Below are 12324 nucleotides of genomic sequence, written 5' to 3'. Positions count from 1 at the left end.
TTAGATAAGGCCAAATCAATCATACTGCACATTACTAAAAAGGAAAGGGCAGAAAACAACTGGAGTGGATGACCTGAATCATTTCCCTGGTGAAGGAAAATCTCCACAACACTTGGCCAGGGTCAACGTCCAGCTTCTCTGAGGCTGGACGCCCGCGTATCGGAGCCGACTCAAGAAAAGAGCGAACACAGAGGGTTCAACACGAGATGGAAGCCTGAGAAGCAGGAAGGCCAGATCAGCACAACCATATTTTACCTTAAAACAGAAAATACGGCGATTCTTAATGTTCCACACGGATTTCACACCTCGAAACTTTGGACCTCGTTCGCCAACCGTTCTTAAAAAGAAGTTTCTCTTTAAACCCACTCACGCAGTGTTGAGTCCAGGTGAGAACGGTTCTGCGCTTCAAGAACACGTCATGGATCTGACAGAGACTTCATCTTAGAACCTTTCTCAAGAACACGCTTAAGAACAGACGCAGGTGAATAAGGCCCAGTGAGCTGCTCACCATGTGGCCATGAGGGACAGTGATGCAGTCACACCTCCTGCTTTAAAGGGCAGGGGTGTGGCTAAAATAAGGCTCTTAACCTAGTAGTGACCTGAAAATAATTCAACTTTTTGTACGAGGCTTAAGTGTAAATGTAGGGGGAGGTGTTTAGGTCAGACTCCTCCCAGTAGAAAGCCCCCATCTAAATGATGATTTTGTGTACATCACTGTTGTCGGAGGAAAACCTCGTATCTCCGTTTTTGACCGTTTGAAAATGCCTGTTTTCCTTCACGTTGTGTGTAAATTTCATGCTGAATGGAATCAAATAAATGACCTTAAAGTACTGGGACAACATTCTGGTTCCATTGAGCAGGTTTTTTCCTTCTCCTGTAAAGTTACTATTTTGGAGATACGAGGTTTTGTCCTGCGATATTTAGCTTATTACAGTCTCTATTAATGTCTTGGGTTTACATGTATCTGAACATCACCTTGTAAATATCTAAGTTAAGTAAGAATAGAATACAGTATGTTCAGTTTCATTTAATAGAGATTTAGTTGAGTGTTACTTAAAGCCAGACTGAGCATTTCAAAGCATCTACAGCCGACCTTCCGAATAAATACTATGATAAATATATATATATATATGATAAATGCTCAGATGTTTTGAGAAACTGAAGAAGAGAAAAGATGCATTGTGGGTGATTTTAAAAACAACATAGTATCATATAGCTTAAATGAACATGTTTATCATGGTGTATCATACATCATATTGACTCATATCGGAGGCAAGTGGTGCCTCGATTTCAAAAGTCTCAGAACTAATATGTGATACAGCCCAGAATTAGGGCTCATGAGCGAAAAGCGTGCAGTAAAACAAAAAAACTCTGATTGGTCAGAGGTCCTCCTCACCTGACTGAAGGCCATAGCAGGTACACCTGTGAAGGAAGAGAAACGAGAGAGAGACAAACACAAACTACCAAAATGTGTTTACATGTAAACACCCAAAATAACCAAACTGTAGTTGCTTCTCTTCCCACTTAAAAATGACCGTTCTTCAAGGGTTCTTTAGTAGAAAAAGATGGTTCTGTATAGAACGTTACATTAGAAGAACCCTTTTGGTGCTATATAAAACCCTGTCATGGTGTAAAGAGCCCTTTAGTCATGCATACGGTTCTTTGAGTGTTCATGGTTCTATGTAGAAACTTGGTCTTTTTTGAGTGTGTTGAAATCACAAGTTGGAATAAATTTTTTTTTTGGTTTTGCAAAAATCAGATTTCTGGATCGAGTCTGGACATGAAATCAGATTGTGGCTGTCAGTCTGAACAAGGCCTAGGACTCCTGGTCGCGGATGCCTGTAGCATCACCAGATATGAGATCTAAAGATTATATAAGGACTGGGAGTCTCACAACGTCACACTGGCTATTGCAGATATTGTGAAATAGAGTGAAATACTGGAGCTCCACCCTCCTCAACTGTTAGGAGTTGCTGAACAGAACTGAATTCATTGATCTCATTCAAACTTATGAGATCTCTGGTGTTCTCCCAATACTAGGATACGCAAATAAACAAACATGAAGTGTCTGCTGCTGTTTTCTACGCCATTTATGCTGCACAGCAGAGACGCAGCAGGTAAACATGTTTAAGTAGAGCATGGATTTAAATGTGATCAGTTTGGTGTGTGTGTGTATATATATATATATATATTTAGAGTTTCAAATTTACATAAACTCAGTTGTGCCTGAAACTCAGCTCATTAAAAAGCTTCGCTCCACATGGGAGAGGCATTTTTCTTTGTTTACTTGCTGTATTTTCTTCATGCTCTGTTTTCATTAATCAGTAATGATCTTGTCATATATCTAACGTTTCCCAGTTTTAGATGGTTGTGCACTTATTCAAAGATTATCTCTTATTTCAAGAAATGTTTTCTTGTTTTGGGTCATTTATATTGTTATTTCTCACATTTCTTAAGTCAAGCTACGTTTCCTGCCAGTGTAGTGAGATCACTTTACTTGTGAATTGACTAAAATAAAGTCTAGAAATGAGTTAAATATTCTTAAACAATTTCAACAGGAGACGTATTAGATTTCATGCCTAGATCTGGGATAATTTTTACTAAGATACTGTTTTTGCGATGCTACTATATTTCGCTGTGAGCCGTTTGATAAACTCCTGCTGGTCTGAACTTCAGCGCCCCTCAAACTCGGCTCTCTCCAACTGCCGACTCCGACTGACCCAAACACAGGACTAGAGCCGACCAGCTCAGACTCGGACTGAGGATCAGGGCTAAAATCAGGGTAAAAGTCGTGTAGTGGGACTCCGCCTTTATGAGTTATACAAGGTTCCCTACGTTGAGAAAACACAAAGACTGGCAGAGCTGTGGAAATGGATGGAAATGAAATCACAGTATATTGTTAATTACTTCATATGAATTCTGAAGAGTGTAAAATCCTCACGGCCCTGATGAAAAGCTCTTTACGCATCATTTCTCTCGATGGCCTGAGACTTCTGCGTTCTGAGTTCTGCGCTTGACTCTCCTCAGCCTGTGAGATCTGTTCTAGATAAAGGTCAAGTCTCTAATTCAGTCGAACAGGTAAAATCCTATTACTGTGCATGGCTGCTAAGTTGCTGTCTGCGCAGCTGTGCTGAGCAGGAACGCAGGCAGCGCCGTCCTTCAGCTGCCAAATTAGCGCAGCTCTGCATGCTCCAAACCTCAGACTGCGGCTCGTCAGCCGTGGATAAGAAGCTAAACCTCCCAGCTTGTTTGCTTCACCTCTGAAAGCGTTTTTCCGGATTAGAAGGCCCATGAATGTTAATTGATGGTTCTTGCAGTGCGGGACACAAACAGATCAGATCTTTTAAGTATAATGGAGCAATTTGAAAGTATAATTTAATCTCTGAGTGAACGTCTCTACTTGAAAAAAAAATCGTTCTTTTTATTTTTTATTTTTTGTCTCCGAGAGACGAGAGCAGTGTTCCTGCGCATCTGATGCGTTTCTTGTTTTCGCGTATTGTCAAATTCTGTCACAGCTGAGAATCCAAAGTGGGATATTTATAAGGATCTGATTTTTCTGGAGGACGTTTGTCATTGTGACTCAAATTATTTCTGTCAGGTCGTCTCAGACTGATTTTTAGCTCGGGCGTGATTGCTCAGGATCGCCGAGCTGTCTGGGGGCTGGATTCTCAGTGTATTCTCTGCCTAGATTTTCTCATACAGCGTCCCATCCTTCCATGCATCCGCCTCTCCATCGATTTATCCACTGCAGACTTTCTTCTAAGTGAAAATGTAGCTAACGAACACACATCTGCACATTTTACTGCATAATCTCTGTTTATGTACTAATTTTAACGCATTGGGTGACAAAAGATCTGATTTTATTTTTCTCCAGTATGTTAAACTCAGCAAATTCAAGTGTTTTCTGTAGAGGAAGTGTTCATTTATTTACAGTTAAAATAAATAAATAAATAACATTTATATTTAACACATATGACTGCACCTGTCTAAAGCTGAAGTTTATGAAGTTTATGAAGTTTGTAAAGAGCGTTACAAAAATGTAAAATATAGACTCTGTAGTAATTTAACCTTTAGAGGTGCACAGTTATCAGTTTACTGTACTATTGAAATATAATGACAGTTACATAATTAGTTAGTTGAATTAATTACTAATTACACTTTACAATTTTCCATTTTATGTATCAATAGTTTTAGTTTTAAATGACTTTTTGTTTGTTTTGCTGTAAAATAAAACACAAAAACACATGGCAAAAATATAAAGAATATATGGTTACACTTTATTTTAGAGTTTATAACCATTTGTTGCTGTGAAATTAGACCTCTGCATTTAACTCATCCGTGCAGTGACACACCCACAGACGTGCACACTAGTGAACACACACACACACACAGGGGGCAGTGAGCACACTTGCCCAGAGCAGTGGGCAGCCCTATCCAGGGAGCAGTTGGGGGTTAGGTGACTTACTCAAGGGCACTTCAGTCATCGACTGTCGGCCGAGGGGATCGAACCAGCGACCTTCCGGTCACAGGGCCGGTTCCCTAACCTCCAGCCGATGACTGACCCCAATGGAAAATGCAGCCGCCGCCACTGCTGAAGCGCTGTTATGGTCAACGGTCCACGGCGCTGCCGCTGCACCACGGGATGGTCCACTGTAGACGCTCAGGCTCTTTAGTTAAGATAACATTCAACTAAATATGAATTTAAGGGAAAATTTTAAATAAAGGCTTGAAATTTAATCTGGAAGATTCTATTAAGTCAAACTCTAAACTTAAACCTAAGCTGAACTTCAATACTAAACCTACTCCTAATCCTGAACCTAACCCTAAATGTAATAATGCTGTTATTTAGCTGAGGGCATTTCAGAGCACTGTCCATTCATTCCGTTCAATCTTTAAAACATGTAAACCTTAATATAAAGGCCCAGATCACTTTTATCCAGTGACAAAAAATTAGATCAGTGCACCCTAAATAGTTTCTGGTAGGAATAAATCTCAGAAATTTCATTATAAAGTTAAGATTTCAGAATTATTAGAAAATAGCCAATCAATAAATGTGTAAATGAGATGTGAGAGAAAATAAGGTGTGCAGGACACATTACCCTGGATATCCTCTCTTTCCTCAGGTTACCTTTTCAAGGTTACACCATCAGTTAAAGAACATGTGTTGTTCATTTTCTAAGTGCAAATAAGTTTCCACCTCCTCCACAGAGAACACACTTAAACAGGACATTTTCCTGCACAATTCCTACTTATTTAAAGTTGAGTTTAACATATTTGGAAAAAATAAAACAATAAGGTAAACTCACAGAGTGGAACTACCAAATACAGTGTGTTTGATTGTTTTGAGTGGTCTACCACTTCGTGGCTGAGCTGTTGTTGCTCCTGGATGCTTTCATTTCATAATACTAGCACTTGCAGTTGTCTGGGGCAGCTCTAGCAAGACAGAATTCTCACAAGCTGACTTGTGGTAAAGGTGGCATCCTATGACAGTGCCATGTTTAAAGCCACTGAGCTCACCAGTGTGACCCTCCACTGCCAGTGTTTGTTTAGTTAACTTTTGCACAGGCCGTATTTTATGCTTCTTTTTCAAATGTTAAATTCGGTGAACAAACAGTAGCTGTGTATTAAAGTACACAGTAGTGAGTCTCTGTGGAGGATGTGTAACTTATTTACACTCAGAAAATCAACAAATACACCACAGACATTTGCATACGACTGCTCACTCTTACAGACATAGATGTGGTGCTGAATGAACTTCAGGATCTGAAGTTGTGACTGAACAGCAGCCTCTCGCTCCAAACATCTAAACATCTTCATCTGTCGCCTGCCTCATGTGTTATCTGTCCGGTCACTCTGTCCACTGTAATGAGATTTCTCATCCTGACTTTGACCGTCGCTCGACCTCTACGTTATTCGTCCTGCAGATAACACCGCGTCGGTGCTGACGAAGCGGGGTGGGTTCCGCCGGAGGGAGCAGGCTTTGTACCAGCTGCCCGTGCTGATAGTGGACAGTGGAAGCCCTGCCCTCAGCAGCACTAACACGCTGTCGGTGCGAGTGTGCGACTGCGACGGAGACGGCGTTCCTCAGGCGTGCGGCGCCGTGGCCTACACGCTTCCCGCAGGCCTCAGCACCGGAGCTCTGCTGGCCATCCTCGGCTGCATCTTCACTCTGCTGGGTAAGACATGTGCTAACTTCATTCTGCAGTCACTAGATCCACTATAGCGATGATGCTACCTGCAAACTAACAAACTCAAACAGGTTTTCCTTCAGTGTTCCAGTACCGGCACACTTCCATCAAAGCATTCCCCTTTTTTTATACATCATTCGTAAATCTCACAATTCCCTTAAGTCATTTCATGATGTTATTCACAGCAATTATGACCATCTCATCTGCAACATAAGCACCAAATCAGCGAATGCAAACAAATCTCTGGGTCTTTACCTTTAAAGCCTCGCAGCTCTCCATATAACTGTGTAAAATGTCTCTGTGAGGTGTGGCTTTAAGATCACCCTTCACTGGAACTGAGGGGCCCAAACCCTGAAAAACAGCTCAGCCCATCATCCCTCCTCCACCAAACTTTACTGTCTCTACATTCCAGTAGGTAACGTTCTCCTGACGTCCACCAAACCCAGATTCATCATCAGACTGACAGATAGAGAAGCTGATTCGTCTCTCCAGAGAACACAGTTCCACTGATCCAGAGTCCAGTGGCAGCTTTACGCCCCTCCAGCCGATGCTTGGCATTGCGCATAGTGATCTTAAACTTGTTTGTAGCTGCTCCGCCATAGAGACCCATTTCATCTCAGTTATTGTGATATCACTTCCAGAGGCAGGATGAAACAGAAGATAGGCCATTTTTACGCACTACTCTCTTCAGCACTTGGTGATCCAGCTCTGTGAGTTTGATGGTCTACTGCTTCATGGCTGTGCTCTTAGATTCTTCCATTTCAGAATAACTGCACTTACAGTTGTCTGGGGCAGATCTAGCAGAACAGAAACTTCACAAACTGACTTGTGGCAGAGGTGGCATCCTATGACAGAGCCTTGATTAAAGTCACTGAGCTCTTCAGTTCAACCCTCTACTGCCCATGTTTGTCTATGAAGACTGCAAGGCTTCATTTGCTGTTTTTGCCCGTGATTAATCTTCACTGGGGCGATTTAAAAGCATAAGACACCAATGGTTTCAAGTTTTTATAGCTTTTTATAGCTCCAAACTTCTATCGTTTTGTAAGAAATATAAATAAATAAATCATAAATAATATAGAAAATCGTACAACACAAGCATGCAGATGGTTGCATAAAAGCTAATTAATATGCAGATTAACACTGGAAGTGCTAATATTTAATGTAAATGTCAAACAATTAGCATTTTAAGGCTCCACACTGTAACGGTGAGTCTGTGCAAAACTGCATCCAAAAAAGTGTGTTTATAAATGCGCATCCTGCTCAGAGCATCCAGATGCTATTTTAAATGTAACAGCGTTTATCTACAAAGGATCTACGTGCAGTTTCCCAGGTAGCAGCGACCTCAGCGATTACAGGAAATGCTAATAAATTACTGATGCCAAACTGCTTTGTGATATTCCGGTTTGTCTGCAGAGCCCTTCACAGACGCTGATCTGGCCTGTGGCTTTGTTTTCAGCTCGTCGGCCTCGTGCAGCGACACACCAAACCGCTCTCTATCGCCTGCAATGCTGCAGATGAAGGGAAACCAATTAACTCAACTGGCAGAGTGATCAGCATCTTAAATAAGCTCCTCTCCTGTCACCTCCATCAAAGCTCCTTCACAACTCTGAGAGCAAACAAAGCTTTCCGCTCTTACGGTGGTTCAAACATCAGGCGGACTGGAGGCAAATAACAGCTACGCTGTAAAATAATCACTACGTTCGGTTTGCTGATTGAGTGGCTGAAGTACATTACATGCAGTCAATCCACATCAGTATAAATTTACTCAAGGATCAGGATTAGCACAGATATCACAGTACAGTACGTCAGTTTTATTAAAGAAAGTGACTCATCTCATGTACAGTACAGTGCAAACATCTCAGGCAGCCAAAAAAGTTGGATAAAGGGCACATTTGGGGGCAGTCGTGGGCTGGAGGTCAGGGAACCGGCCCTGTGACCGGAAGGTCGCCGGTTCGATCCCCAGAGCCGACAGCACATGACTGAGGTGTCCTTGAGCAAGACACCTAACCCCCAGCTGCTCCCCGGGTGCCGTGGATAGGGCTGCCCACCGCTCCGGGCAAGTGTGCTCACTGCCCCCTAGTGTGTGTGTTCACTAGTGTGTATGTGGTGTTTCACTTCACGGATGGGTTAAACGCAGAGGTGGAATTTCCCGTTTGTGGGATTAAAAACGTATCACTTAATAACTTAATAATAACTTAATATCCTGCATATCCACAATGTTTGTATGTGATTATTTTCCAGAAATTCCAAAAATGAGGGCTGAGCAGTGTATCACTATTTATCCTCATCATTATACTGTCACATCGTCACTGACAGTGTGACACGATTTATCCTTGTTGTGGTCAGTTACGTCAAAACGTCACAATATGCTTTTCTGATCATTGTCAGAACTTAATAAACACTCGCCAAGTGCGTGTTTGATTACAAACGGAACATAATCCTAATTAGATTAGACGTATTTATTGCAGTGTAGATGAAATGGTCATGTAGACGAAAGCATTCACAGATTTGGTTTTTAACCATATTTGATTTTCTTTTAAATGTGGCATGAATTTGTCTGTTCAAACTTATCAGACATAGTAAAACATATTGTGACACGTCATGTATCAGGAAAACTTCATAAAGTATTCTGATATTATATTTTTGCCATATCACCCAGATTTAGCCAGATTTAATTTATGACCATTTTCCATCCTCATTTCATCTCCAGGTTGTTTTGTGTTAGATTTTGTGACATCACAGGACTGGTCGTCCAAACAGGCTGTTTTTGTGATTTATTTTCCATTAATCAAAAATAATGATTGAAAACTTCAGCAGTGTTACTACATAAATTCAATAAAAGTGAGCAAAATTCAGTTTTCCACAGTATGGGCACAGTATGGGCACAGTATGGGTACAGTATGGGCACAGTATGGACACAGTATGGGCACAGTATGGGCACAGTATGGGCACAGTATGGGCCAAAGGGTTTGCTTTGACAGTAAATCTGTGTTTGGCTTGTAAAACACTAAATAACGTTAGATATGATAAAAATACTGGGTTCCTTTAAGAAACCCTTTCTTTAAGCAGGCAAACAGCTTAATATGCCATACCCAGAATACTGGGTCGGGCTTTCTTCTTCTCAGTTCTTCTCAGTTCTTCATGGTATGGCTTACACACGATTTTACAAGTGTTCCTTTGAGATTCTGGTCCATGTTGACATGAATGCATCATGCAGTTCCTGCAGATTCTACCACATCCCAAAAGGTTCTTCTGGGCTCCGATCCAGTGGCTGGGAAGGCTGATCATTGAACTCACTGTCATGTTAATGAAACCAGTTTGAGGTGACTTGCTTTGTGATTGATCAGCATTATTGGGCCCAAGTTGTGTTGAAAACATTCCCCACCCCTTTACACCACCTGGACTGTTCACACAAGGCAGGTTGGGTCCATGGATTCATGCTGTTGGTGTCAAATTCTGTCCCCACCATCTGAAAGCCTGAGATCCAGATTCATCAGAGCAGGCTGTGTTTTTCAGTCTTCACTGTCCACTGCAGCCTCAGCTTTCTGTTCTTGGCTGACAGATGCAGAACCTGACGTGGTCTTCTGCTGTTGCAGCCTATTCAGGTCATACCTTTCCACATTCTATGGTTGATAGGAACGTTTGCTGTGGTTGGCTGATCAGATAATTGCAGGAATGAGTGGTTTACAGGTCTTCCTAATACAGTGCTTGGTAAGTGTATATAAAAGTCCCTGGAACTGTCCAAGAGGGATGGGACATCATTCTTACGAAAGGTTTTCCCTCAAATCGTGTTGTGTTGATGGTGCTCAATACATGCTCACGGTCATTATTTGTAACTAAGACAAGATACCATTTTATTTTTGTCAGAAATTGACGTTCAGTATGTTAATTTATGTGGACTGTCCACTGAGAGCTGAGCAATTGTCTACAAATTAGTGGCAATCATCGGGGTCCAAACACTTTACTCCTTCCAGTCAGTAAAGGTCTGGAAAATCAAACATATGTATACAGTTACTGTTAAACCACATTACTGATTCTAACCATAGCGCAGTTTGTGGTGGAGAAACATACCAGGCTTTTTTTGTTTTGCCTTTCTTTTAAGTTGTGAAATCCTTGTGGTTTTTGGCAAAATGATGACTTCAAAGGGGTAAGAAGAGGAGCGAGGAAGATTTAGCTCATAATAATGAAACCCATCTCCTGCTCTTTGTGCTGCTGCCCCAGGCCAGTGGTCACTGATGAGTGGCCTCCAGCCCAGTGCACCTTCAAGCCTCATTACGTGGATGTGGTTTTAATATATTTTTTTTGCCTGTGCTTATTCTTGTTAAATACCTCATCTTTTTCATATCTGCCTCATTTTCTTCTCTTCCTCTCCATCCTCTTGTCATCATCCCGACCTTGATTTATGTTCTTCTCCACGTAGACTCCTTCTCTCTTTGTCTCTGCTGCATCCTTTCCTTGTCTTCATCCCCACAGCGCTTTAATAAGCCTGCAATAACACCTCGTTCCCTCTCTCTCTCTCTCTCTCTCTCTCTCTCTCTCTCTCTCTCTCTCTCTCTCTCTCTCTGTCTCTGTGTCTCTCTGTCATTCTCTCATTCTCTCTCTCTCTCTCTGTCTCTCTCTCTCTCTCTCTCTCTCTCTCTCTCTCTCTCTCTCTCTCTCTCTCTCTCTGTCTCTCTCTCTCTCACTCTCTCTCTCTCTGTCATTCTGTCGTTCTCTCTCTCTCTCTCTCTCTCTCTCTCTCTCTCTCTCTCTCTCTCTCTCTCTCTCTCTCTGTGTCTCTCTCTCATTCTCTTGTTCTCTCTCTCTCTCTCTCTCTCTCTCTCACTCTCTCTCTCTGTCTCTGTGTCTCTCTGTCATTCTCTCGTTCTCTCTCTCTCTCTGTCTCTCTCTGTCTCTCTCTCTCTGTCTCTGTGTCTCTCTCTCATTCTCTTGTTCTCTCTCTCTCTCTCTCTCTCTCTCTCTCTCTGTCTCTCTCTCTCTCGTTCTTGCTCAGTCTCAATCTGCTGGCTGCCATGGTGTGGCTGATGCTATGTGATTGTATTGTTTTGGCTGCAAGGCCTGATGAGAGGAATGAGAAAGCAGAGAGGTCTCCTGAGGAGCTGTCAGCCTCAGGCCACCTTCACCCGGCGGAGACTGAACTGAGCCTGCACTGAAGCGAAGACTGTGCTTGGCTTAGCTTCAGTCTGTATAGATTTTTAGGCTGTCATGATCAAAACGGCATCAGAACCATATATCTCATAAAATGGGCCAATAGGGAAGCACCGATATGACATTTCTTGGCTCATAGCACAAACTATCAATTAACTTCACTGTAAATTTCAATACAACTTAATATAACAAACTGATTTCCCACAAATGGACCGTTTGATTGTTTTATTGTATTATTATGATTTTTAGTTTATAGAAATGAGGCTCCTTAGAAAGCCTACACACAAAAAGATGTGTTCCAAGAGTTCTTCACTGAAGAAAATGGTTCTGTCTAAAACCATGGACACCATGGAAAGGGTTCTTTGCTCCTTGAAGTGGTTCTTCGGATTGATGGAGAATGTGCTGCATATGGTTCTATATCAAACTTTTTTGAAAAGTGTTCTATATAGCACCAAAAAGGGTTCTGTATAGCACTCTTTCCAAAAAGACTCTATATAGAACAACCATATGCAGCACATTCTCCATCAATCCGAAGAACCACTTCAAGAAGCAAAGAACCCTTTTACCAAGGAAAGGGTTCTTAGTGTCCATCGTGCTAAATAGGGTGCTATATAGTTCGTCTATTGTTACGATATCAAACTTCTTACAATAGAAGAACCCTTTTTTGGTGCTCTATAGACCCCTTTTTTTTAAATGTTCTATATAGAACCAGATGCATTGCATTCTCCATCAATCTGAAGAACCATTTCATGATGTGAAGAACCTTTTAATCATGCAAAGGGTTCTTTAAGTGTTCATGGTTCTATATAGAACTATTTTCTTTACTGAAGAACCTTAAATAATCATGTTTTTAAGACTGTATGAAGCTCTACGGGTTCCCCACACTAACGCTGATGAGCCTGAAGTACTCTTAACCAATGTACTGTCCTCTATGCCACTGGCATGTTGGGGTCATTGTTGTGCTGAGAGTGGATCACCATCCTAATCC

General features: G+C 41.7%; 1 protein-coding gene across 1 annotated transcript in view; it reads left to right on the top strand.

Moving 5' to 3' along the window:
• The window catches only part of LOC108412282 (cadherin-7-like), a 264252-nt gene that overhangs the window by 235383 nt on the left and 16545 nt on the right, over positions 1-12324 (top strand). The window contains exon 11 of the mRNA XM_037533777.1: positions 5925-6176. Within this exon, the coding sequence (XP_037389674.1) occupies positions 5925-6176 (252 nt within the window). The remainder of the gene's footprint in view (positions 1-5924; positions 6177-12324) is intronic.

The sequence above is a fragment of the Pygocentrus nattereri genome, chromosome 24 (assembly GCF_015220715.1).
Source record: "Pygocentrus nattereri isolate fPygNat1 chromosome 24, fPygNat1.pri, whole genome shotgun sequence".
NCBI classification, from domain to species: Eukaryota; Metazoa; Chordata; class Actinopteri; order Characiformes; family Serrasalmidae; genus Pygocentrus; species Pygocentrus nattereri.
Note: the sequence above shows the minus strand (reverse complement) of the source record. Positions and strands in the feature narration are given on the sequence as shown.